Here is a 23754-nt window from a genome sequence, read left to right on the forward strand (position 1 = left end):
CAGGCCTCTGTGTGTTTCCTGCCCCCTTGAATTCAGAATTTAGTACTCAAATGTAAGCCGGGGCTCGAGTGGTGCTTGCTTTGCAGAAAGTACTTGCTGTCCTCCAACCCCCTCTTTAATGTGCAACAGACGATAGGCGGAATTCTTATTCCTGCTGTGCTTCAGCCACTTTCACTGGAGCCCACATAGAAGTATTGAAAATTGCACAGGCCAGACGGGCCGAATGGCAGCCTCTTGTGCTGTAAGGTTCTATGAAATTGAAATGAATAAGGCAGAAAATCACAGTCAGATAGAAGAAAATTGGTGCGGAGGACTGGATCAAGACCTATTTAAAATTGTTTCAATTAGGACAATGTGAGAGAGAGAAGTATTGAAACTAGCACTTCAGCTCTGGTACTGTCTGTATTCCAGTTTAATTTACCTTATGAAAATGCTGTGATTTTTTTTATAGAAACATAGAAAATAGGTGCAGGAGTAGGCCATTCAGCCCTTCTAGCCTGCACCGCCATTCAATGAGTTCATGGCTGAACATGCAACTTCAGTACCCCATTCCTGCTTTCTCGCCATACCCCTTGATTCACCTAGTAATAGAAACATCGCTCAATTTAAAAAAAAAAATTCCGTTCTGACTCTCCTAAGTATCGGGACCTGGGGAAATCTGTCAATCAGATCTTCTTAAAACTATCTGTGGGTTTATTTCCAAAAGACTTGCTCACGCTTCTCACACAAGACTAGCAGACAGTAAAAGTAACCATTTACCTGTAGTCAGATTGTCATTTAAAAAAAAAACCTGTTTCACGACTGTCCTCTCGGGAAGGAAACGTGCCGTTTCCTGGTCTGACTTAGGTACTCCAGTAGCAGCCCAATGTGGTTGACTCTTAATTTCCTTCTGAAGTGGCTTAGTAATCCACTCAGCTGTAAAAAGGCAACTAGGGATAGGCAACAAATGCAGGCCTTGCCACATCCTGGGATAAATGTAAAAAAAGTTCAAGGCCTGCAAGAATGAGTTGGAACATTCTGGAAGAATTTCCCACAGCCAGCCTGATAACATGAAAGCAAATTCATTGTGTAATGCTGAGAGCAACAATGAAGAGCTTTGAATAGAAATTATATAGCATTGGACCTGCAATAAACTTTAGTAAATGCTCACTGCAACTTGAGAATTGAGATGCTATATTAGTTCATGTTGGTGCTTTCCTTTTGTGAGGGGAATTGATTCCTTTTTAATCACTTCTGGTGGAAAATTAGTGTTAATTTAAAAGCAAAACAACAGCCCACAAGTGTCTAACTGATTAAAAGGTATCGGTATCCTCCATATGGTCAAAATTGTCAGCCACCTGCCTTTGTGGTGCTCTGCAGTACACTAGATCTCTGTAGCACTGTTTCATCTCTTGAGTTATTTTCCCCTCCATTCTTTGTTGCCATCCTGTCATGGAGTCATCCTGTCATGGAATGTCAGCTGTGGCTCAGTGGGCAGCACTCTCACCTGAGTCAGAAGGTTGTGGGTTCAAGTCCCGCTCCAGAGACTTGAGCGCAAAAAAATCTAGGCTGATACTCCAGTGCAGTGCTGAGGGAGCACTGCACTGTCGGATGTGCCATCTTTCAAATGAGACGTTAAACCGAGGCCCCATCTGCTCTCTCAAGTGGATGTAAAAGATCCCATGGCACTATTTCGAAGAAGAGCAGGGGAGTTATGCCTGGCGTCCTGGCAAATATTTATCCCTCAATCAACATAGCAAAAAAAACCAGATTATCTGGTCATTATCACATTGCTGTTTGTGGGAGTTTACTGTGTGCAAATTGGCTGCCACATTGCTACATTACAACAGTGACTACATTGTACATTCATTGGCTGTAAAGCGCTTTGAGGTGTTCGGTGTTCGTGAAAGGCGCTATATAAATGCAAGTCTTTCCTGTCCTGAGCTCCCTGACGGTGGTATGGTTCCACAGGTGCCAATCACCTTCTCACCCAAAATGGCCATTCTTTATTGTGAGCCGTCCTGGTGAGTGTTGGCAGGCTTATGCAGTCGTGGAGAATGTCAGTCAGTTCACCTGACAACTTGCACCTACCCATTTTCAGTAGGTGTTGGTTGAATTTTAACCCAACCCCAGTGAAGCTGGCCAGTTGTCACACCCCGATTGACATACTGGCTGAGATTAGCTCACTTGGCATGGAATCCTACCTGGGATCTTTTTGGGTTGATTGGTGCTGAAACAGCCAAGCTGCCAAGAACAGGCTTTGACTTGCTCAGTCATTATAAGCCAGTGCACCTGATTATAAGAACATAAGAAATAGGAGCAGGAGTAAGCCATTTGGCTCCAGAGCCTGCTCCGCCATTCACTAAGATCATGGCTGATCTGATCATGGACTCAGCTCCACTTTCCTGCCCACTCCCCATAACCCTTTATTCCCTTATCGCTCAAAAATCTGTCTATCTCCGCCATAAATATATTCAATGACCCAACCTCCATTAGCCCTCTGGAGCAGAGAATACCACAGATTTACAACCCTCCTGAGAGAAGAAATTTCTCCTTGTCTCAGTTTTAAATGGTACAAACAGCACAGTGGTATGTTATAGATCAGACTTGAGCAAAAGATGACAGAATAAACACAACCTCCCTAAAATATTGGTCAGAATCACATGAAAATGGATTTTGACTTGTTTCGTCACTATAAAAGAATGTAAAAGATTCCACGACACTATTGAAGGGAGAAGAGCGTAGTTCTCCCATGTCCTGGCCAATATTTATCCTTCAACCAACATAATCAAAATAGATTATCTGGTCATGTATCTCATTAGTATTTGAGAGACCTTACTGCGCGCAAATTAGCTGCCGCGTTTCCCTACATTACAACAATGACTACATTTCAAAAAGTCGTCGTCATAGGCAGTCCCTCAAATCGAGGATGACTTGCTTCCACGCCAAAAAGTTCACAGGTATTTCAATGATGGACCTTAAATTCTGAAGGGTGGAAGATGCTTGGATTTTTTTAACGTGTGGTGGCCGTTGCACACCAGCCACCACACGGGCCTGACAGAGCTCGGTCTTGGTCCAGTAGCAAGGATTAACCAAGACGACTGGAGACCTGCTCTGCTGCACGGACCTAGTGCGCACACATATCGCAGTGTGGGCTGGCCCGTGCTGCCTCTGGGTCCTCGGCTCTTCTGGGTCCCGAACTCCCGCCTCCCCTGGGCCCCGATCACGTCCCTCTACAATCTCTCGCCGCTCATTCGCCCTGACCTCGCCGCTCCTGATGTACCTGCCCACGCTCCAATCACCGACCTGGATCTTGGTGACGTCCCTTTTCACTGCCGTTGCTCTCCTGCTCCAGCACGGTCTGTTCCCTGGAGTGGTACGCCGCCACACTGCTCCTTCCGCTCCCCGGCCTGCTCCGATGGTGCTCGCAGTACTTTATTGGCTGTAATACACTTTGGGACTCCCTGAGGTCGTAAAAGGCTCTATGTATGGGATATTTGATATTCTTTATAAAGTGGGCCTGATAACACTGGCACTAAAGTGTGAATGCTTGTAAACGCCACTGAGTGGCAGCAAAACACCGTTTATCTGAGCTTCTTTGCCTTGTATGGTTATGATAAAGTCCAACTCTGTTTTGTAGATACAAGGGGGCCGAAATTGCCCTCAGCGGGAAATTGGGGCGGGCACTTCGATTTATCCGAAGGTTTACTGCCCAGCGGGAGTCGGAGGGAAGAGCTGGAAAATTCAGCTCTTTAACGCTTTAGGGCGCTGTTTGAGGCGGTATCGTGTCAGGAGTTGGGTGGTGTCCATCAGCACGGCGGAGATGACGTCAGCGCGACGTGTCGCAACGTCCCTCTCCTTCACTTAAAGGGGAGGGACGCTGTGAGGCCTACGTGGAGCCCACTGTGCCACCAGGGAGGGTTTTGGCCGGCACCCAAGAGGGGTTGCCAGGCTGCCGGTTGGTGGCCCGGCTGAACCAGCAGCTGCCATTGTCGAGCCGACTCGGGAGTCGGCTCGACAATTAAAACAAAATGGCAGCCGTGGTGGTGCCGCCTCCCCTTTAAGTTGTTAATGGCACTGACCGGCAACGGCCGCGCTCCCGCGGGGCAATTTTGCTCAGGGGCGGAAAAGGGGTCGCCACCGGGCGGTAAGGGGTCGGCACGCTGGGCAAGGCGGAAGCACTGGGCACGGCGGAAATCCATTCTTGCCTGCCCCCGGGCGGAAAGGCCGTACCGCCCTGTTCGGTAACGGGCCTTAAAGAAGGGGGATATTTTCTCCACAAGGTTTAGATAAGCATGGATCCTGACCTGATTTCCAGGTCATTTGTAGGCACAACAATGATAGCTCGCTCCAGGTTTAAAGTTCGTTGTCTCTGTGCAGTTGTCTTTTTCTATATAGTCTTCTATTTCTCTGATTCCTTGTTATCAGCTGAATTGCATAGAATTAGGGACCTGTGTGTGTGTCATCATTTGGAAAAACACTGACCATTTTAATCATGCACTGCACAGCTCCACAATTTTGAAAGGAATTTGTATATTGCCTTTTATAACCTCTATTACAGCCAATTAAGTACTTTTGAAGTTTAGTCATTGTTGTAATGTAGGTGAATGCAGCAGCGAACTTTGTGCACAGCAAGGTTCCACAAACAGTAATGAGATGCATGCACCAGATAATCTGGTTTAATGATGTTGGTTGAAGGATAAATATTGGCCAGGACATGGTGTAAAACTCCCCTCTCCTTTGAATAGTGCCATAGGATCTTTCACGTCCATCTGAGAGGTCAGAGGCCTTGGTTTAACGTCTCATTCGAAAGACGGCGCCTGCTAAAGTGCAGCACTCCCTTGGCACGAGACTGCACTGCAGTGTCAGCCTAAATTATGTGCTCTATTCTCTGGTATGAACCTCCGTCCTTCTGACACCTACTTTTTAAAAATTCCACCTCGTATCTGTCAGCCAAGCTGGACTTCTACTGAGCTCCATTCTCAGCCTCAGTTCGGTGAACAGAGCTCACGGCTCACAGGATATTGCTTATTATAATACAGCAGTGTTTTCTGGCTGGTGTACGATCAGTTTATAAAGGGAGGTGTTTTTCCACACTGTAGTTCTGTTTAGGAGAAGTGTGCCTTTTTAAAAATATCATGGACAAGTTATGGGAGAATTTTCAATTAGTGCAAAGATGAAGCATTAAAAAAAGACTAGCGGAGAGAGAAGAAAAAGGCAGAATGGGCCATGGGAAGTGAATTCTGTGTATTTCTATGTTGAGAAATCCAGGCCCACAGTACAGAGTACCACCAGGGTTGAACGACAAGAGAGAAGGCAAGATAAATGAATCCAGATTTCTCCTTTTTGCAGATAATATACATAACTTGCAATAAAAAAAGTTTTTCTTAGCATCCAGCAAAGTTCGTTGCGTAAAAGATTTCTGTACTGACTGTCAGAATCCTCCAGTTCCTTTTTCTATCTTGCCTGACAGAATAAGAGCCAAAAGAGAATGTGCCACTGCAGCAGGATGAAGGACAGGAAAATATTTCAGTGAATAGACTAGAATGTAATAATAACTATAGGTAGGCAGAAATAAATTGCTATGTAAATTTATAGATTTATGTATTTAAAATTCTACAATTAAACTGTGCGGTAAAACAGGATAAAGATGGAGAGAAATACTTTTATTGAAAGAGGGGATTCATTAGTTTGATGAAAGTCTTGCAGATTAAATTTATTGCAGTAGTATTTTTCAGTTTGCAGAAACTCGTTGTATTGTGTGAGAGAATTATTCACGAACAGTGGCTCTAAATTTGTGGTCAGCGAAACAATCTCGCAATCCCTGTGTGTCGAACTTCGGGTTTTCCGACCTTGAATTTAATTCAACAGAACTTAATGGGGATCTCCTTGTGCGAACCATTGTGATGTCAACAGGCTGTCCAAGCAGCCAATCAAAAGGCAGAATTCTCGCAGGCAGCAAACAAGGAAGTAGTGGGTAAGCCCTTAAGATTCTAACTATTTAAAATAGTTAGAGAGCAAAAGAAAGATTAGGGCTCTCTCTCGCGTGGGGAAAAGACCAACCTGAAATAAAGATGCGCAAACTTTAAAAACATTTTTAAAAAGATTTTGAAAAGTTTCTTAGTTTTAATTTTTATTAAAATTGACAAATTTCACACTGCACAAAATGAAAATTAGTTTTCCAGACATTTGTTTAGCATTCAATATGATGTCAAAATACCCAGTTATGCCTAATCTCATTGGGTCTAACTTTTAGTGGGGAATTTAACAGCATATTTACTGCGAAAGAGCCAATGCATTCGTCAGTTTCCATGATTTACGGAATTTCACTGATTGTCGGCTCTGGTGGGGGGGGGGGGGGGGTTGGGGTGGCACAGTGCACCCAGTTCCGAAGCTGTCAATGACGGACCACAACTTTAAGATTACTGCACGCGCTTGTGCCAAATCCCGAAGTTGCAGTCATTATCAAAGGCGGTATGGTGGCGTACTCTGAGAGTACGCCGTAATATCCATCGCAAATTTAGGGCCAATGGTTTGGCACCAAGCAGAGTGCTTTAGTGTTGAGGATCACAGTTCCACAGTTGTTGTCCGAGCCTTTCACTGCCTCCCCCCAAGTGCCCGTTTTCCACTTGTGAGCCCAGACGCGGAGTTGCCAGGGAGCTATTCGGCCATGGAGCATCGCAACCCAGTCCTGTTCAATCCCTACTCGGCATCTGCACACGGAGCACATCCCAGGAAAGGTTGTCAGATAGTGATCCGGATCAGGGACACTGGGCAACTTCCTTCTCTCTCCACACCCTTCCCTTCCCCAATCCAGGAACACATGCCCGTTGTAGATTTAAAAGGTAAAATCACACATTGCTGGAAAGCTGAAATAAAACCCGGAACTGCTGGAAATAGGCAGCAGGTCAGTCAGCACGTCGGGTTGTGGTATTTCGGCAATTTAAATCATTTTCTTTTATTTCATGTCAGTTGTCCTGACTACAATTAGCCAGTTTACAACAGATAAGGGAACTTCCTGATCCCTTCCGCTAATTGGATTAATGTTTTTAACTTGCTTTAAGAAATGAGCACAATAATATTTCACTGTTTCATTGGTAATATTATGTTTGCACATCAGCTTAAAATATAAAAATCACCCCAGGACTTAACACAACATCCATCCTGTGTTTCCTGTAAAATGAGTAATACTTTCAACCAATGTTTTCCAAAGGATAGAATGAATATTTTTCCTCAGCATGTATATGATCTTTTATTTATACTGGTGCTTCCAGCTTTGTATAATAAATTAGCCTGCCTTTGCATGTCCCTTCTCCACATGCCTTTGGCTGAAAGGTTGAGCAAACAGGCATTCTGTTGCAGGGCCTGCTGTTGTGCTGCATCCAGTGGCTCAGGTACCACTTTGCCTGCTGTAAGATTTCTAAATCTCTGGCAGTAAATTTGACAGTGAAACAATTCTTTTAAAACAATTGGGACACTTTATTAAAAAAAACACACACACATACACATCCACCTTAGTTACAACAGATAATATGAGAATGATATACGTTACTTTCCTTTGGCTGGCTGGTTCAGGAGGGAGAGAAATGTCTTTGGCTGAGTCCTTTATACCTCTCAAAGCCATTTTCCATCCGAAAGCCTCAGGATTGGACCTTGTTACCAGGGCAGTTCCTTATTGGCTCTCCTCACACATGTGGCTGTCTGGCCTGGCTCAGCCACCACTTGATTAGTTTAAGTGGCTTTCCAGTATACAAAACCCATGCGGCAGCTCTGTGGGCTTCCATTATGTTTCTTTCAAAACTTAGCCCATGCTGGCCACCTGTGGGCTTTCATTTTGTTTCAACACAAACGGGCCTTTCCGTATAATCTACACTTTTAACATTTATACATACACAGAATCAATTTTAATCATTAATAAACACTTTTATTATTACAAACTCCCCACCTTGAGGGAGAAATATCCTTATTGACCCCTCATATGGTTTATCTCCTCAGGGATTACATATCATAAACATTGAGAGGGAGAGAGAGAAAAGTGGGTGGCCTAACTTGGTCCCCACCTCGGAAGGTGTAGGCCACGTAGGGGATTTACTATAATATAATCACATCCAGTGAAGTCTCTACCCTTCCCATATCGTCAATGCACCGTCGCTTCTCAAAGCACATTGATGATTGATGATGTTCGTGAGTCATGCTGCAGCTCCTGCTTCTCCATCTTTCCTCGGCTTCGGTCGTGGCCGATATCGTCCTGACAATTGTGAGGATCCGTAACATGGTCTGTGGGAAACAAGATCAGTGCAGTATTTACTCTTTGGCAGTTTTTAACTGATTAATGTGAAACCCCGGTAACTGAATCAAATAAACCGCGGGGTTCAGTCGTTCAATAATCTTATGCGGTCATAGAAACATAGAAAATAGGTGCAGGAGTAGGCCATTTGGCCCTTCAAGCCTGCACCACCATTCAATAAGATCATGGCTGATCATTCACCTCAGTACCCCTTTCCTGCTTTCTCTCCATACCCCTTGATCCCTTAAGCTGTAAGGGCCATATCTAACTCCTTCTTGAATATATCCAATGAACCGGCATCAACAACTCTCTGCGGCAGGGAATTCCACAGGTTAACAACTCTCTGAGTGAAGAAGGTTCTCCTCATCTCAGTCGTTATTGGCTTACCCCTTAGCATTAGACTGTGTCCCCTGGTCCTGGACTTCCTCAACATCGGGAACATTCTTCCTGCATCTAACCTGTCCAGTCCCGTCAAAATGTTATATGTTTCTATGAGATCCCCTCTCATCCTTTTAAACTCCAGTGAATAAGGCCCAGTCGATCCAGTCTCTCCTCATATGTCAGCCCAGCCATTCCTGCAATCAGTCTGGTGAACCTTCGCTGCACTCCCTCAATAGCAAAAACGTCCTTCCTCAGATTAGGAGACCAAAACTGAACACACTATTCCAGGTGAGGCATCACCAAGGCCCTGTACAACTGCAGTAAGCCCTCCCTGCTCCTATACTCAAAACCCCTAGCTATGAAGGCCATTTGCCTTCTTCACCGCCTGCTGTACCTGCATGCCAACTTTCAATGACTGATGTACCATGACACCCAGGTCTCATTGCACCTCCCCTTTTCTGAATCTGCCGCCATTCAGATAATATTCTGCCTTCGTGTTTTTGTCCCCAAAGTGGATAACCTCACATTTATCCACATTATACTGCATCTGCCATGCATTTGCCCACTCACCTAACCTGTCCAAGTCACCCTGCAGCCTCTTAGTGTCCTCCTCACAGCTCACACCGCCACCTAGCTTAGTGTCATCTGCAAACTTGGAGCTATTACACTCAATTCCTTCATCTAAATCATTAATGTATATTGTAAATAGCTGGGGTCCCAGCACTGAGCTCTGCGACACCCCACAAGTCACTGCCTGCCATTCTGAAAAGGACCCGTTTATCCCGACTCTCTGCTTCCTGTCTGCCAACCAGTTCTCTATCCACGTCAGTACATTACCCCCAATAACATGTGCTTTAATTTTGCACACCAATCTCTGTGTGGGACATTGGACTTTCAAAAGGCTTTTGACAAATACACCACATCCACTGGTTCTCCCTTGTCCACTCTACTAGTTACATCCTCAAAAAATTCTGGAAGATTTGCCAAGCATGATTTCCCTTTCATAAAGCCATGTTGACTTGGACCGATCGTGTTACTGCTTTCCAAATGTGCTGTTATTTCATCTTTAATAATTGATTCCAACATTTTCCCCACTATTGATGTCAGGCTGACCGGTCTATATTTACCCGTTTTCTCTCTTCCCTCCTTTTTTAAAAAGTGGTGTTACATTAGCAACCTCCAGTCCACAGGAACTGATCCCGAGTCGATAGACTGTTGGAAAATGATCACCAATGCATCCACTATTTCTAGGACCACTTCCTTAAATACTCTGGGATGCAGACTATCAGGCCCGGGGATTTTTCGGCCTTCAATCCCATTAATTTCCCGCCTAATAAGGATATCCTTCAGTTCCTCCTTCTCACTAGACCTTCGGTCCTCTAATACATCCGGAAGGTTATTTGTATCTTCCTTCGTGAAGACAGAACCAAAGTATTTGTTCAACTGGTCTGCCATTTCTTTGGTCCCATTATAAATTCACCTGAATCTGACTGCACAGGACCTATGTTTGTCTTCACTAATCTTATTCTTTTCACATATCTATAGAAGCTTTTGCAGTCAGTTTTTATGTTCCCGGCAATCTTACTCATACTCTATTTTCCCTCTCCTAATTAAACCCTTTGTCCCCACCACCTGGGCTTAAAGGCAACTTCTTTTTCCCATAATTTGGAATCATTACTGAGTCTCCCACCTCGTATTCAAAGTACCTTTTAATTTGTCTTCTTGACTTCCCCAATTTGGTGGCCACAAATCGATTGATCTGACTGGTGTGATCTGTCACTTGTTCCAACCACTTGGAACTACATGTTTTCATTGTCAGGAGACTCATCCCTGTTAGTGTTAGCTGGCCTGGTGTTCTCATGGGCCTCCCCATCATGGCCTGATATGGGGAGATCCCTGTTGTTCTATGAGGTGCGGACCTCATTGCCATTAAGCACATTGGCAGCATGTTAGCCCATTGAGTGGGGTGGTCCGTGCACAATTTTTTTAACATTAATTTGAGGGTCCTGTTCCCCCTTTCGACCCCACCGGATGACTGGGGGGAGTGAGCAATATGTGGGTAAAAATTTTACCGGTAAAGTGTGAACCTTGATTGCTGTCCACTTGTACTGGTACTTCCCTCCTACAAAACACATGATTCAATAGTGTTTTGGCTGCTGTGATTGTGGTGTTGGAGCGGCAGGGGAATGCTTCGATCCACTTAGTGAATTGATCAATTCACTAAATGGATCGAAGTATTCCCCTGCCGCTCCAACACCACAATCACAGCAGCCATTAGGGCATGCTGAAAATTGCCTTGCGCCTGAAGTGGCCCAATTAAGTTTATCTGGAGGTGACTCCATGGCCCTTGAGGTGGGGGTGCGCTTTGAAGCAAGGCTCGGTTAGTGCATACGGGAGGATTGTGTTGCAGGCACAGTAGGCATCGTGCCACGTATTGGTTGATTGTTTCCCTCATGGAAGGCCACCAAGCTGTGGATGCTACCTTGTAGAAGGTTACCAGGGCCGACTAGTGCCCTGCTGTGGGGTGGGAGTGAAAGAGGGAGAGCAGTTCCTGACCCACCTGTAGTGGAACACACACCACTGGGCAAGCGTTTGGCTTTCTTTTTAACATCAGCAACTGCTCGTCTGAGCCAGGGGCAGTGGCTAGTATGGTATTGGGAGCCCAGGATGTTGGTTGAGGAAGGGAGTCTGCCTTCCTAGTGTCAGGTGCTTAGAACAGCATATGACCAGTATTGCTGCTGCAGGGATTTTAAATCTAGGTGATCTGTTGGGGAGGCCTTGCTAACAACATTGCAGGGCTCAACAACTGTATTCTCTATCTCCCCATCAATCGCAGTGTCCTTGGCTGCTCTGTCTACTCTGGAATTTCCCTCACTATGTGGACCCCCTTTTCTATGGGCTGCTACCTTTCCTATGAAGCAGGGCTGGGATCGCTGTTTAAGGTATGACCAGAGCAGGCGTAACCAGGGCCTTACCGTCAATCGTACAATAGTCATTTTTGTGGTATAGTGGCATGGAGAGCATGGTGTTTATAGTATAGGCACTGTCGGACCAAATATTCACGGGTCTATCCGAGGTCTCCTTTACAGCAGTTAGAAGTGTGGCGATTTCTGCATATTGTGAAGATTGTCTGTTGCATCTTCGCTGGATGGTTCTTTCTGGCAATACCACAGCATACCCAGTGTGGGGGAATTCTTCAATGTGATATGAGGACCCATCGATATAGACGTCTGGGACACCCTGTATGGGCTCTTTCTGCACAGGATGGGTCTCAAAGTTAATCAGGGGTAACGGACATTCATGCGGGTCCCCCTCATAGATCAGAAATTGTGGCAGCAATGTGGTGGGTTTGGAAATAGTATCAATGTCTCTTTCCATAAATTCCAATATTTGTTTGCTGAGGCGCTGTGAGGAAACTAGCGAATCTCCAGGTTTCATCAGTAGTTTTAAAGGTGTGTGTCCGTTGTGCAGGATTGTAGCCTGTAATCCAGTGATAAAGGTAAAGTGATATACTGACCAGAAGGCGGCCAGTAGGTGGCGCTCACATGCGGTATGTGTCTTTTCTGCCCCCTGCAGGATTCAAGACGCATATGCAATGGGCTGTAGTCGATCAGCTCGCATTTGGCACAGAACTGCAGTGAGGGTTTGCTCTGTGGCCCGACTTCCAAAAGAAGGGCTGTGTGGGATCAGGAGGGATCAGACATGCGGCCTGTATCACTGCAGTTTTTAATTTATCCACGGACTAGGTATGGGCATCAGTCAATGCCGGGCGGATGTCATCACCTTGTGGTTTTATTAAATCAGACAGGGGCTTTGCACACTCTGCAAAGCCTGGGATAAAGTTCCTTTGGTACCCCACCAAACACAAGAATGATCGTAGGGCTGTTTTAGAAGTGGGGAATGGCAGTCGCTGTATTATCTCCACCTTGTGAGAGTCGGGGGATATCCCTCTGGAGAAATGGACACTCCTAGAAAGGTGACCCGTTCTTTTACTAATTGAGCCTTACAGGGATTCACCTTTAGTCCCGCCTGAGCCAACAATGTCAAAAGTTTGTGCAAAAGGGACAGAATGCCCCTCCATGCTGTCGGTTGCCAGCAGTAGGTTGTCTACGTACTGCAGCAAGCAGGTAGGGCGGGAAAAGTCTTTTAAAATTGCAGCCATTCTTTTGTGGAATATCATGGGGGCATTGTGGAACCCCTGAGGCAAGCATGTCCAGGTGTAACTCTGGTCCTCAAATGTGAACGTAAATTTGTACTGGTCTTCCCCTTTAACAGGGATGCTCCAGAATCGATTGGCGATGTCGAGGGTCGAGAAGTACTTGGAACCAGCAGGAATTTGAGATAATATGGTGGGAGTTTCTCTTACTACCGATGAGCAGGCTGGTGTTACAGAATTTAACTTTCTGTAATCAATAGTCAGTCGCCAGCTGCTATCAGGCTTTTTAACCGGCCATGTGGGTGAATTGGTCGTGAAAGTGCCTGTCCTAAAAACATCCTGCTCGACTAGGGATTTTATGGTGTCTCGGACTTGGGATGGGGTACTGTTTAGTGAATGAGTTGGAGGGGGGGGGGGGAGTCCCTCAGTGGATTCCTTGCCTGCCATTTTTCCACAGTCATGCTTGCATGTGGCAAACACCGCTAGGTGTTCCTGAATTAGTTTTGCCACAGCTTCATTTTCATTCCCCGGAGGGTCATACTCAAATGGCTTTTTAATAGCAAAAACTGAGGGAGCATCTGAAATTTCTATCACTCCTGCCTTATCTCTCAATCCCATCCAAACACAGTCCTGATTATAATCTCACCGCGCCATACTGATCCAACACATCAGTCCCTAAAATTCCCCTTCCGTCGGGGGTGGTCATCAGCATCGGCGCTGGGACCCTACAGGTGAGGCCTCCCAACTGAAGTTCAGTGGCCTTCCCTGTACACACAGTGGTTGTATCACCATTAAACCCTTTAAGGGTCATATAACCCTTGCATGCAAGGGTGTGGATGATGGTAACGGCTGAGCCAGTATCGATAAGCATAATCTGCTGTCTGCCCCCTTTTTAAGACAACAAGGACTCCTGGTCTCCTGCTACCATCACGTCGGAACCCCACTTCTGACCAATCTTTGGGGGCCAAACCCTGTCATAGGGTCGATCCTTGAATGGGTTTCTCTAATGAGTCTGCATCAGCGATTGCGAGCACCGGTAAATAATTTTGCATCCTCCCCGTGGCAATTTGGGTTTGTATAAGGGTTATTAATTGATCTAATCGTTGATCTGTCCCAGAGGGCTTGGATTTCTCCTTCGGGAGGTATCTATGCGTTGCATCATGGTTCAGTGCTGGTCTGGGTCTGCTGAAGTGTTTTGCTAGGTGGCTACCTTCTTACAATTAAAGCACTGTCCCTTAAAGGGGTAGTTTCGATATCCCTCCGCCGTTGACATTGGTTTATTTGCAGTGGGTGGTGACATTCCCTTTAACTGCTCTTTTACCATCTCCCTGCCAATATCTGTCCACTGATTGGTGGGTCTCATGGCTATTCCCAGGGTGGTTTTAACTAAAGGGTGGAGTTGGGTCAGGAACATCAATTTAAATTGTTCCTGATTCTTTCGTACTGTAGCATTTGTGGGTGCCTGGTTCTGCGTACGTTGATAGATATCATACAGGCGATTACTGAAGGCTCTAGTGGTCTCCTCTGGGTGCTGCTTGGTTTGATTAAGCAGAGCCACTAAGTTCAAGTTTTGGATCCTGGTCATGAGTACATCGGCCGCTGCGGCAGGCTGGAAGACTGTGTCTGGCAGATTATCTTTTAGGGAGGTGGAACAGGCCAAGAAGAGGAACTCATGTTAAGTCTCTCTTCCAACTCGAGGTGACTCCTCCTGAAATTTGTCCACCTCCTATTAACTTCCAGTGGGTCGTCCCCATTATTAATAAGAACATAAGAAATAGGAACAGGAGTAGGCCACACGGTAGCCTGCTCCGCCATTCAATAAGATCATGGCTGATCTGATCATGGACTCAGCTCCACTTCCCTGCCCGTTCCCCATAACCCCTTATTCCCTTATCATTTAAGAAACTGTCTATTTCTGTCTTAAATTTATTCAATGTCCCAGCTTCCACAGCTCTCTGAGGCAGCAAATTCTGCAGATTTACAACCCTCTAAGAGAAGAAATTTCTCCTCATCTCTATTTTAAATGGGCGGCCCCTCATTCTAAGATCGTGCCCTCTAGTTCTAGTCTCCCCCATCAGTGGAAACATCCTCTGCATCCACCTTGTCAAGCCCCCTCATAATCTTATACGTTTTGATAAGGTCACCTCTCATGCTTTTGAATTCCAATGAGTAGAGGCCCACTCAATCTTTCCTCATAAGTCAACCCCCTCATCCCCGGAATCAACCTAGTGAACCTTCTCTGAACTGCCTCCAAAGCAAGTATATCCTTTCGTAAATATGGAAACCAAAACTAAACGCAGTATTCCAGGTGTGGCCTCACCAATACCCTGTATAGCTGTAGCAAAACTTCCCTGCTTTTATATTCCATCCCCTTTACAATAAAGGACAAGATTCCATTTGCCTTTCTGATCACTTGCTGTACCTGCACACTATACTTTTGTGCTTCTTGCACAAGTACCCCCAGGTCCCACTGTACTGCGGCACTTTGCAATCTTTCTCCATTTAAATAATAACTTGCTCTTTGGGTTTTTTTCTGCCAAAGTGCATGACCTCACACTTTCCAACATTATACTCCATCTGCCAAAATTTTGCCCACTCACTTAGCCTGTCTATGTCCTTTTGCAGATTTTTTGTGTCCTCCTCACACATTGCTTTTCCTTCCATCTTTGTACCGTCAGCAACGATGCAAAGATGGGAGGAAAAGCAATGTGTGACGAGGACACAAAGAATCCCCAGTTCGTGTCTACATGCCGTAGCGTCAGCATCAGATATGGACCGTGAGTCGGTATGGTTACTGGTGATGTGGTCGTACGCATTACGTCGTGAAGAAGTGGTTACTATGGCTACGATTGGCTCTTGTGTCTCCAAGGTATCCCATCCAATCTGTGTCCCCCTCGTCCCCTTCTGCTGTCTCTGTTATGGCTCCCCGTGTTACTGCGGATACCAGGACCTGCTGCTCCCCTAACTTACTTTTTAGACTCGCTATTTCTAGTTGGCACTGGGAGTGATCTGCCTCCATAGATGGCTTCTTAATTACTTCCCGTAATGCAGCCCTAGCATCTTCTATCTCTTGCTGGAGCCTTAATTTTCCAATTTATATTTTTTTAACTCTAATTTGCTTTCATTTGCTTCAACAACGGCTGCTGTGGCATTTAAGTTTGAGAGGCTTTGCTGTAGCAATGAAGCTGCCTGTTCGGCCCCTTTTTCTGCTTGCTTAATACTATGGTATAATTGACCAATTTCTTGTCTTAAATGCTGTTTTTCACCCTCTTTTAACTGCTTCACAAGTTGGAAGCCTTCTTCCTTTTGTTGTTTTATAGAAACATAGAAAACAGGTGCAGGAGTAGGCCATTCGGCCCTTCAAGCCTGCACCACCATTCAATAAGATCAAGGCTGATCTTTCCCTCAGTACCCCTTTCCTGCTTTCTCTCCATATCCCTTGATCCCTTTAGCCGTAAGGGCCATATCTAACTCCCTCTTGAATATATTCAGTTAACTGGCATTAACAACTTTCTGTGGTAGGGAATTCCACAGGTTAACAACTCTCTGAATGAAGAAGCTTCTCCTCATCCCAGTCCTAAATGGCTTGCCTCTTATCCTTAGACTGTGACCCCTGGTTCTGGACTTCCCCAACATCGGGAACATTCTTCCTGCATCTAACCTGTCCAGTCCCGTCAGAATTTTATATGTTTCTCTGAGATCCCCTCTCATCCTTCTAAACTCCAGTGAATACAGGCCCAATCGATCCAGTCTCTCCTCATATATGTCAGTCCTGCCATCCCGGGAATCAGTCTGGTGAACCTTCGCTGCACTCCCTCAATAGCAAAAACGTCCTTCCTCAGATTAGGAGACCAAAACTGTACACAATATTCCAGGTGATGTCTCACTAAGGCCCTGTACAACTGCAGTAAGACCTCCCTGCTCCTATACTCAAATCCCCTAGCTATGAAGGCCAAAATACTATTTGCCGCCTTCACCGCCTGCTGTACCTGCATGCCAACTTTCAATGACTGATGTACCATGGCACCTAGGTCTCGTTGCACCTGCCCTTTTCCTAATCTGCCGCCATTCAGATAATATTCTGCCTTCGTGTTTTTGCCACCAAAGTGGATAACCTTACATTGATCCACATTATACTGCATCTGCCATGTGTTTTCCAACTCATCTAACCTGTCCAAGTCACCCTGCAGCTTCTTAGCGTCCTCCCCACAGCTCACACCACCACCCAGCTTAGTGTCATCTGCAAACTTGGAGTAATTGCACTCAATTCCTCCATCTAAATCATTAATGTATATTGTTAATAGCTGGGGTCCCAGCACTGAGCCCTGCGGCACCCCACTAGTCACTGCCTGCCATTCTGAAAAGGACCTGTTTATCCCAACTCTCTGCTTCCTATCTGCCAACCAGTTCTCTATCCACTTCAGTACATTATCCCCAATACCATGTGCTTTAATTTTGCACACCAATCTCTTGTGTGGGACCTTGTCAAAAGCCTTTTGAAAGTCCAAATACACCACATCCACTGGTTCTCCCTTGTCCACTCTACTAGTTACATCCTCAAAAAATTCTAGAAGATTTGTCAAGCATGATTTCCCTTTCATAAATCCATGCTGACTTGGACAGATCCTGTCGCTGCTTTCCAAATGCGCTGCTATTTCATCTTTAATAATTGATTCCAACATTTTCCCCACTACTGATGTCACGCTAATACTTTCAATCTTTCTTTCATTCAGTTGAATCTCTAACTTGTAATTCTTTCAAACCTTGTATCACTTTGATGTCCTGTCTCATTAATTCCTTATCGCTCTGGGCACAATAAAATGCGCTGAATGCCACGAGACTGTTTGCCCGTTTTGGCCTTAGCGCTCCCTTATCTACCCTCTCCTGGATAAGTTCCACCATCTCCCCAAATGATGCAGATTGACCCACGTGGCTGTGCTGTGCCTGTGCCTTTTAGCTCTTCTATGTCTTGTATCAGGAACCTTTTGGACAACTTCTCCTGCTGAGCTAGCTCAACATTTCTTTTTTGTTGTTGGCTTTCTGTCCATGACCGATCCCTTCATCCTGTGTCTTTTGAATATAACTACTGGTGTGTCCCCACTTAAACAGTTACAACCCACACCACTTAAACAGTTACAACTATCCGAGACGACCACTCCTTAAGACGCAATTTCTCCCGATCCGGGTTGTGATATTTTGGCAATTTAAATCATTTTCTTTTGTTTCATGTCAGTTGTCCTGACTACAATTAGCCAGTTTACAACAGATAAGGGAACTTCCTGATCCCTTCCGCTAATTGGTGTAACGTTTTTAGCTTGCTTTAAGAAGTGAGTACAATAATGTTTCACTGTTTCATTGCTAATATTATGTTTGCACATCAGCTTAAAATACAAAAATCACCCCAGGAATTAACACAAGCTTCCATCCTGTGTTTCCTGTAAAATGAGTAATACTTTCAACCAATGTTTTCCAAAGGATAGAATGAATATTTTTCCTCAGCATGTATATGATCTTTTATTTATACTGGTGCTTCCAGCCTTGTATTATAATTTTACCTGTCCTTGCGTGTCCCTTCTCCACATGCCTTTGGCTGGAAGGTTGTGCAAGCAGGCATTCTGCTGCATCCAGCGGCTCAGGTACCACTTTGCCTGCCTGTTTCTCACCCATCCTGTGGGGAAAATGCTCAGCACCTTGCTGCAGCAGCTTAACCAAGGCTGAGCGTGCATCCTGCCAGCTTGCTTGGAATGATGTCCCATCCTTAGCAGCCTGCTGAGTAGCCTATACTATCCTATCGTATGTGATGCTCAACGTATTTCTCAGCATTCTGTCTCGGCGCTTTGAATGTCCTGTATTGGAGATGTACGTGTGTTTTTTATTTTACGCAGTGACTCCTGCCAGCGAACCGGAAGCTACGAGAAGGTCCCAAATTTAAAAAAAAAATAATGTTCACAACAGATGGAGGTCAAATGACAACTCTTATTTGCTTTTGATGATCAAAATCAACTTAATCGCCCAGAAATTCCTGCCTCCCTGGGTCCGTACAGAGTGTGTACAGACCCGGGAAGGCATCGCAAAAGCCGGTTCTCAGCACACAATGCGCATGTGCTGAAAACTGGCTAATCTGATCTGTCAAGCTGGAGCTTGACAGATCCTCTGCATCTCTGGAGCGAGGACATTTGCAAGGGCAAGATTGCGGGATTTACCCATATCTTGACCAGCAAATGTCCTCAAAACTTTTGCGCCTGATAAAAGCAGACACCTAGCCTACTTTAACAGGCTTAAGAGTTTTACAACACAATTAAAATATAAAAAATTAAATTAAAAAACACAATTTTTAAAAACCCTGTCCATTACATTAAATATATTTTAAGCCATAATTTAAACATTTTTTTACAAACTCGGAATTTTTTTTTCTACAAGATATTTATTAACTTTAATTTCAATTAATTTTAATTATGTGAAGTATATTTTTTATTTGGTGTTACTTTGTTTTTTCTCAATTAATAGCAGAGAACTCGTAGACACAGAGTTCCCATTGCTGTTAATTGAGAATACTTTACCTGATTGGTTGAGCATTCACACGTGACTGCACCTTCTGCGTGGGAACCTCAAGGACGGGAGCTCGCTTTGCAGCGTGGAAAAAGAAGGCCTCCTCAATGGTATCCCACGTTCCTCTGGGACCACCAGGTACTTTCGGAAATATTCTCCAGTCAGAGGCGTTCGTCTGAAAGAAGCCTCCATCCGGAATTTCAGGGCCACTGTTTGTAATATTTTCCATCTTTACAGTTCAGATTTGTAGTTCTGTGGAGACTCCGATTTGAGAATAAACACAGGCGAGAAATACAGATAAAGGAATATTAAAACATTCCCGTTAGATTGGCTCGATAAATTTCCTTGTTTAAATGTTTTTTTTCCCTTGTTGGAAATAATTTTATTATAAAGAAATGCAAATAAAATTAAAAACGCACATCATTTTCCCATTAGCAATCCAGGCTCAACTTGATCTCAAGTTTATATGTTTCTCTTTTTTTTTTTAAATAAACATTTCCGATCATCTAAGCAGGGTGCATGCTCAACTTTGCCATCCTAAAACACTCGAACTGTGCACGTGCAATTACTTCTGATGTCTTTTTTTAATAATCTGTATCACATCCTCGCATCTCCCTCCCCCGGATACTCACTTTCTGCTGGAGTTGCTATAATACACTTGTGACCAAGCTCGGTCTGCTTCCTCTAAATCAGCAGCAGCAACCAGGGAAACACACGCATTGTGTGTCTCACCATTATGGACTGTTGGCCAAACTGGCTCATCAACAGCCACTTGCATTTATATAGCGCCTTTAACGTAGTGACACGCCCCAAAGCGCTTCACGGGAGCACTACTGGATAAAATCTGATGCCAAGCCACTTAAGGAGACATTAGGACAGGTGACCAAGAGCTCGGTCAAAGAGGGAGGTGTTGAGGAGCGTCTTAAAGGGGAGAGTGGGAGGGGGTTCCAGAGCTTAGGCAGCTGCAGTCATGGTGGCAAATGCTGAGTCGGAGGAAATTGTTGTTGCGCTGGAGGCCAGAATTACAGGGTCAGGTTGTAGACCTGCTAAAGGGTGGGGGGTATGAAATGTGCTGCCACATTCTGCTCCGTCTGCTTGCAGTTACAGAATGGAATTGCTCCTCTATCTTTGAATTTTTATGTTAAAAAGAGAAATTGTTTTTGATTGGGGAAAATATTATTGGGACTGGGTGGTGCAGTGGGTTAAATATTAATCTTTTAAGCCCAAATTCAATAGGACAAGGGGTGACATGATCAAACTAATAAAAGGTATATTTAGGACTGAGCCAGGAAGGTTTTCTTCACACAGTGCAATCGATACAAGGAATGGATAGAGTAGTAGAGGCAAAATCCCTTAAATCATTTGCAAACCAGTTGGATGCTGCAGTGGGGCGACTTTAGGGCCATACTGCTCGGATGAACTGCGTAATTATCTTGTGGCTAATCAGAAATCTTTTATCGTGATTTTTAATGCTTTACAGAAAGAAGAGGTGTCACAGATTGTCACACGATTACTGTATTCTAATAGCATTAAGAAGGCTTCCTTTGTTTTTATAAAGGGAGATTGGAATTCGAATCGAGTTTCGATAAATGAGACTGAGCCACTCTGCATTTTTTTTTCTCTCTTCTAGGAGTTTGAGAAGAGAAAGCTGCTGTAAATATTCCACAGAAAAGGTCTTTTTAACAAACTAAATCACCAGAAGCTTCTCGCACAGTTCTGTGCCTCGATCGTCCATCTTATTCTTCACTCGTCTGGATGAAAAGACTGAATCTATATTAAAACAGAACAGAGCCATATACATATGTTTTGTCCATTTTGTCTCAATCTGTACACTCAATGAAGCAACCACACAGAAAATAAATAGTAAATAAAAACCTAGTGCGTTTATCTTTTGTTGCAGTAGAATTTTTTTGATTGCAAAATAAACCTCAATTTTTCGGAACAGGATATTATGAATAACCCTAACGGTTCCACTGCTTGTTCATACATCAGCCCCTAAGCCTCCTTCTCACCATATCCCTCAATCCCTTCTCTCCAGAATTGCGTGTATTTGACATTGACAATAGGTACCCTCTACTTTGTTCCACAACCCTGTTCCGTTTTGTTCTCACAAGCTCAAAGTTAAACCCTCCCACCGACTGAGCAGGTTCCTTAAAGGTGGCGGAAATCATGGTGAAAAAGAATATAAGAGAGAGGAGCAGGAATAGGCCATTCGGCCCCCTCGAGCCATTTAATAAGATCATGGCTGATCTGATCATGGACTCAGCTCCACTTCCCTGCCCGCTCCCCAAAACCGTTTATTCCCTTATCTCTCAAAAATCTGTAATTTCATAGATTTACAACCCTCTGAGGGAAGAAATTTCTCCTCATCTCAGTTTTAAATAGGCGGCCCCTTATTTTGAGACTATGTCCCCTAGTTTTAGTTTCCCCTATGAGTGGAAATATCCTCTCTGAATCCACCTTGTCGAGCCCCCTCATTATCTTTTATGTTTCAATTAGATCACCTCTCATTCTTCTGAACTCCAATGAGTGTAGGCTCAACCTATCTTCATAAGTCAACCACCTCATCTCTCAAATCAACCTTGTGAAGCTTCTCCAAACAGCTTCCAATGCAAGTATATCCTTAAATACGGAGACCAAAACTGTACGCAGTACTCTAGGTGTGGGCCTCACCAATACCCTGTACAGTTGTAACAGGACTTCTCTGCTTTTATACTCTATCCCCCTTCCAATAAAGGCCAACATTCCATTTGCCTTCCTGATCACTTGCTGTACCTGCATAATAACTTTTTGTGTTTCATGCACAAGGACCCCCAGGTGACTGCAGCACTTAGCAATTTTTCTCCATTTAAATTACAATTTGCGTTTCTATTTTTTTTCTACCAAAGTAGATAACCTCACATTTTCCCACATTATACTCTATCTGCCTAATTTTTGCCTACTCACTTCGCCTGTCTACATCCCTTTGCAGATTTTTTGTGTCCCCACAATTTGCTTTCCCATCCATCTTTGTATCATCAGCAAACTTGGCTACATTATACTCAGTCCCTTCATCCAAGTCATTAATATAGATTGTAAATATGTGAGGCCCCAGCACCCATCCCTGTGGCACCCCACTAGTTAATGTTTCCCAACCAAAAAATGACCCATTTATCCTGATTCTCTGTTGTCTGTTAGTTAGCCAATCCTCTATCCATGCTAATATATTACACCCAACCCTGTGGACCTTTAACTTGTGCAGTAACCTTTTATGTGGCACCTTGTCGAATGCCTTCTGGGAATCCAATTACACCACATCCGCTGGTTCTCTCTTACCCATGCTGCTCGTTACATCCTCAAAGAACTCCAGCAAATTTGTCAAACATGATTTCCCTTTTATAAAACCATGCTGACTCTGCTTGATTGAATTATGCTTTTCCAAATGTCCCGCTACTGCTTCCTTAATAATGAACTCCAGCATTTTCCCAATGACAGATGTTAGGCTAACTGGTCTATACTTCCCTACTTTTTGTCTGCCTTTTTTAAATAGGGACAGTTTGACAGAAACCTGTCCTCTAAGTCAGCAGCTGCTGCCCGCAGCCAGATACCGTTTTTTTTTACTCCCTCCTTTCTGCCAATCTCCTTGCCTTCAGACTCTTCCCCCACCGAAGGTGTCGATACCGCACTGCGATTGAGTTCCGTGGGATCTGATCACCATTCGCTACACCAGTGTCAGCTGTGGCTCAGTGAGTAGCACTCTTGCCTCTGAGTCAGAAGGTTGTGGGTTCATACCCCACTCCACAGTAACACTCCACTGCAGTACTGAGGGAGCGCTGCACTGTTGGAGGTGCCGTCTTTCGGATGAGACGTAAAACTGAGGGCCCCCGTCTGCTCTCTCAAGTGAACCTAAAAGATCCCATGGCTCTACTTTGAAGAAGAGCAGGGGAGTTATCCCCGGTGTACTGGCGAATATTTATATCTCAATCAACATAAAAACAGAATATCTGGTCATTATCACATTGCCGAGAGCATGCAGAAATCAAGCGCAGGCAGCGGAAAGAGCATGTGATAAACCAGTCCCACCCACCTTACCTTCAATGACTGTCTCACCTGTGACAGGGACTGTGGTTCTTGTATTGGACTTTTCAGTCACCTAAGGACTCATTTTTAATGTGGAAGCAAGTCTTCCTCGATTCCAAGGGACTGCCTATGATGATGATATTTGTGGGAGCTTGCTGTGTGCAAATTGGCTGCTGCGTTTACTAGATTCCAACAATGGCTACACTCCAAAAGTACTTTATTGGCTGTAAAGCACTTTGAGATGTCCGATGGTCGTGAAAGGCGCTATATAAATCCAAGTCTTTCTCTTTTTACACGACCATAGTGACCATTCTTATGTGAGCATGGTTAGTAAGTGTCAAGT

The 23754-nt window shown here is 44.6% G+C and overlaps 1 protein-coding gene across 1 annotated transcript in view; it reads left to right on the forward strand.

The window, feature by feature from the left end:
• The window catches only part of suclg1 (succinate-CoA ligase GDP/ADP-forming subunit alph), a 113406-nt gene extending 92180 nt beyond the window's left edge, over positions 1–21226 (forward strand). The window contains exon 9 of the mRNA XM_070861370.1: positions 20983–21226. Within this exon, the coding sequence (XP_070717471.1) occupies positions 20983–21009 (27 nt within the window). The 3' untranslated portion in view covers positions 21010–21226. The remainder of the gene's footprint in view (positions 1–20982) is intronic.
• Positions 21227–23754: the final 2528 nt, after the last annotated feature.

The sequence above is a fragment of the Pristiophorus japonicus genome, chromosome 2, assembly GCF_044704955.1.
Source record: "Pristiophorus japonicus isolate sPriJap1 chromosome 2, sPriJap1.hap1, whole genome shotgun sequence".
In the NCBI taxonomy this organism is placed as follows: domain Eukaryota; kingdom Metazoa; phylum Chordata; class Chondrichthyes; family Pristiophoridae; genus Pristiophorus; species Pristiophorus japonicus.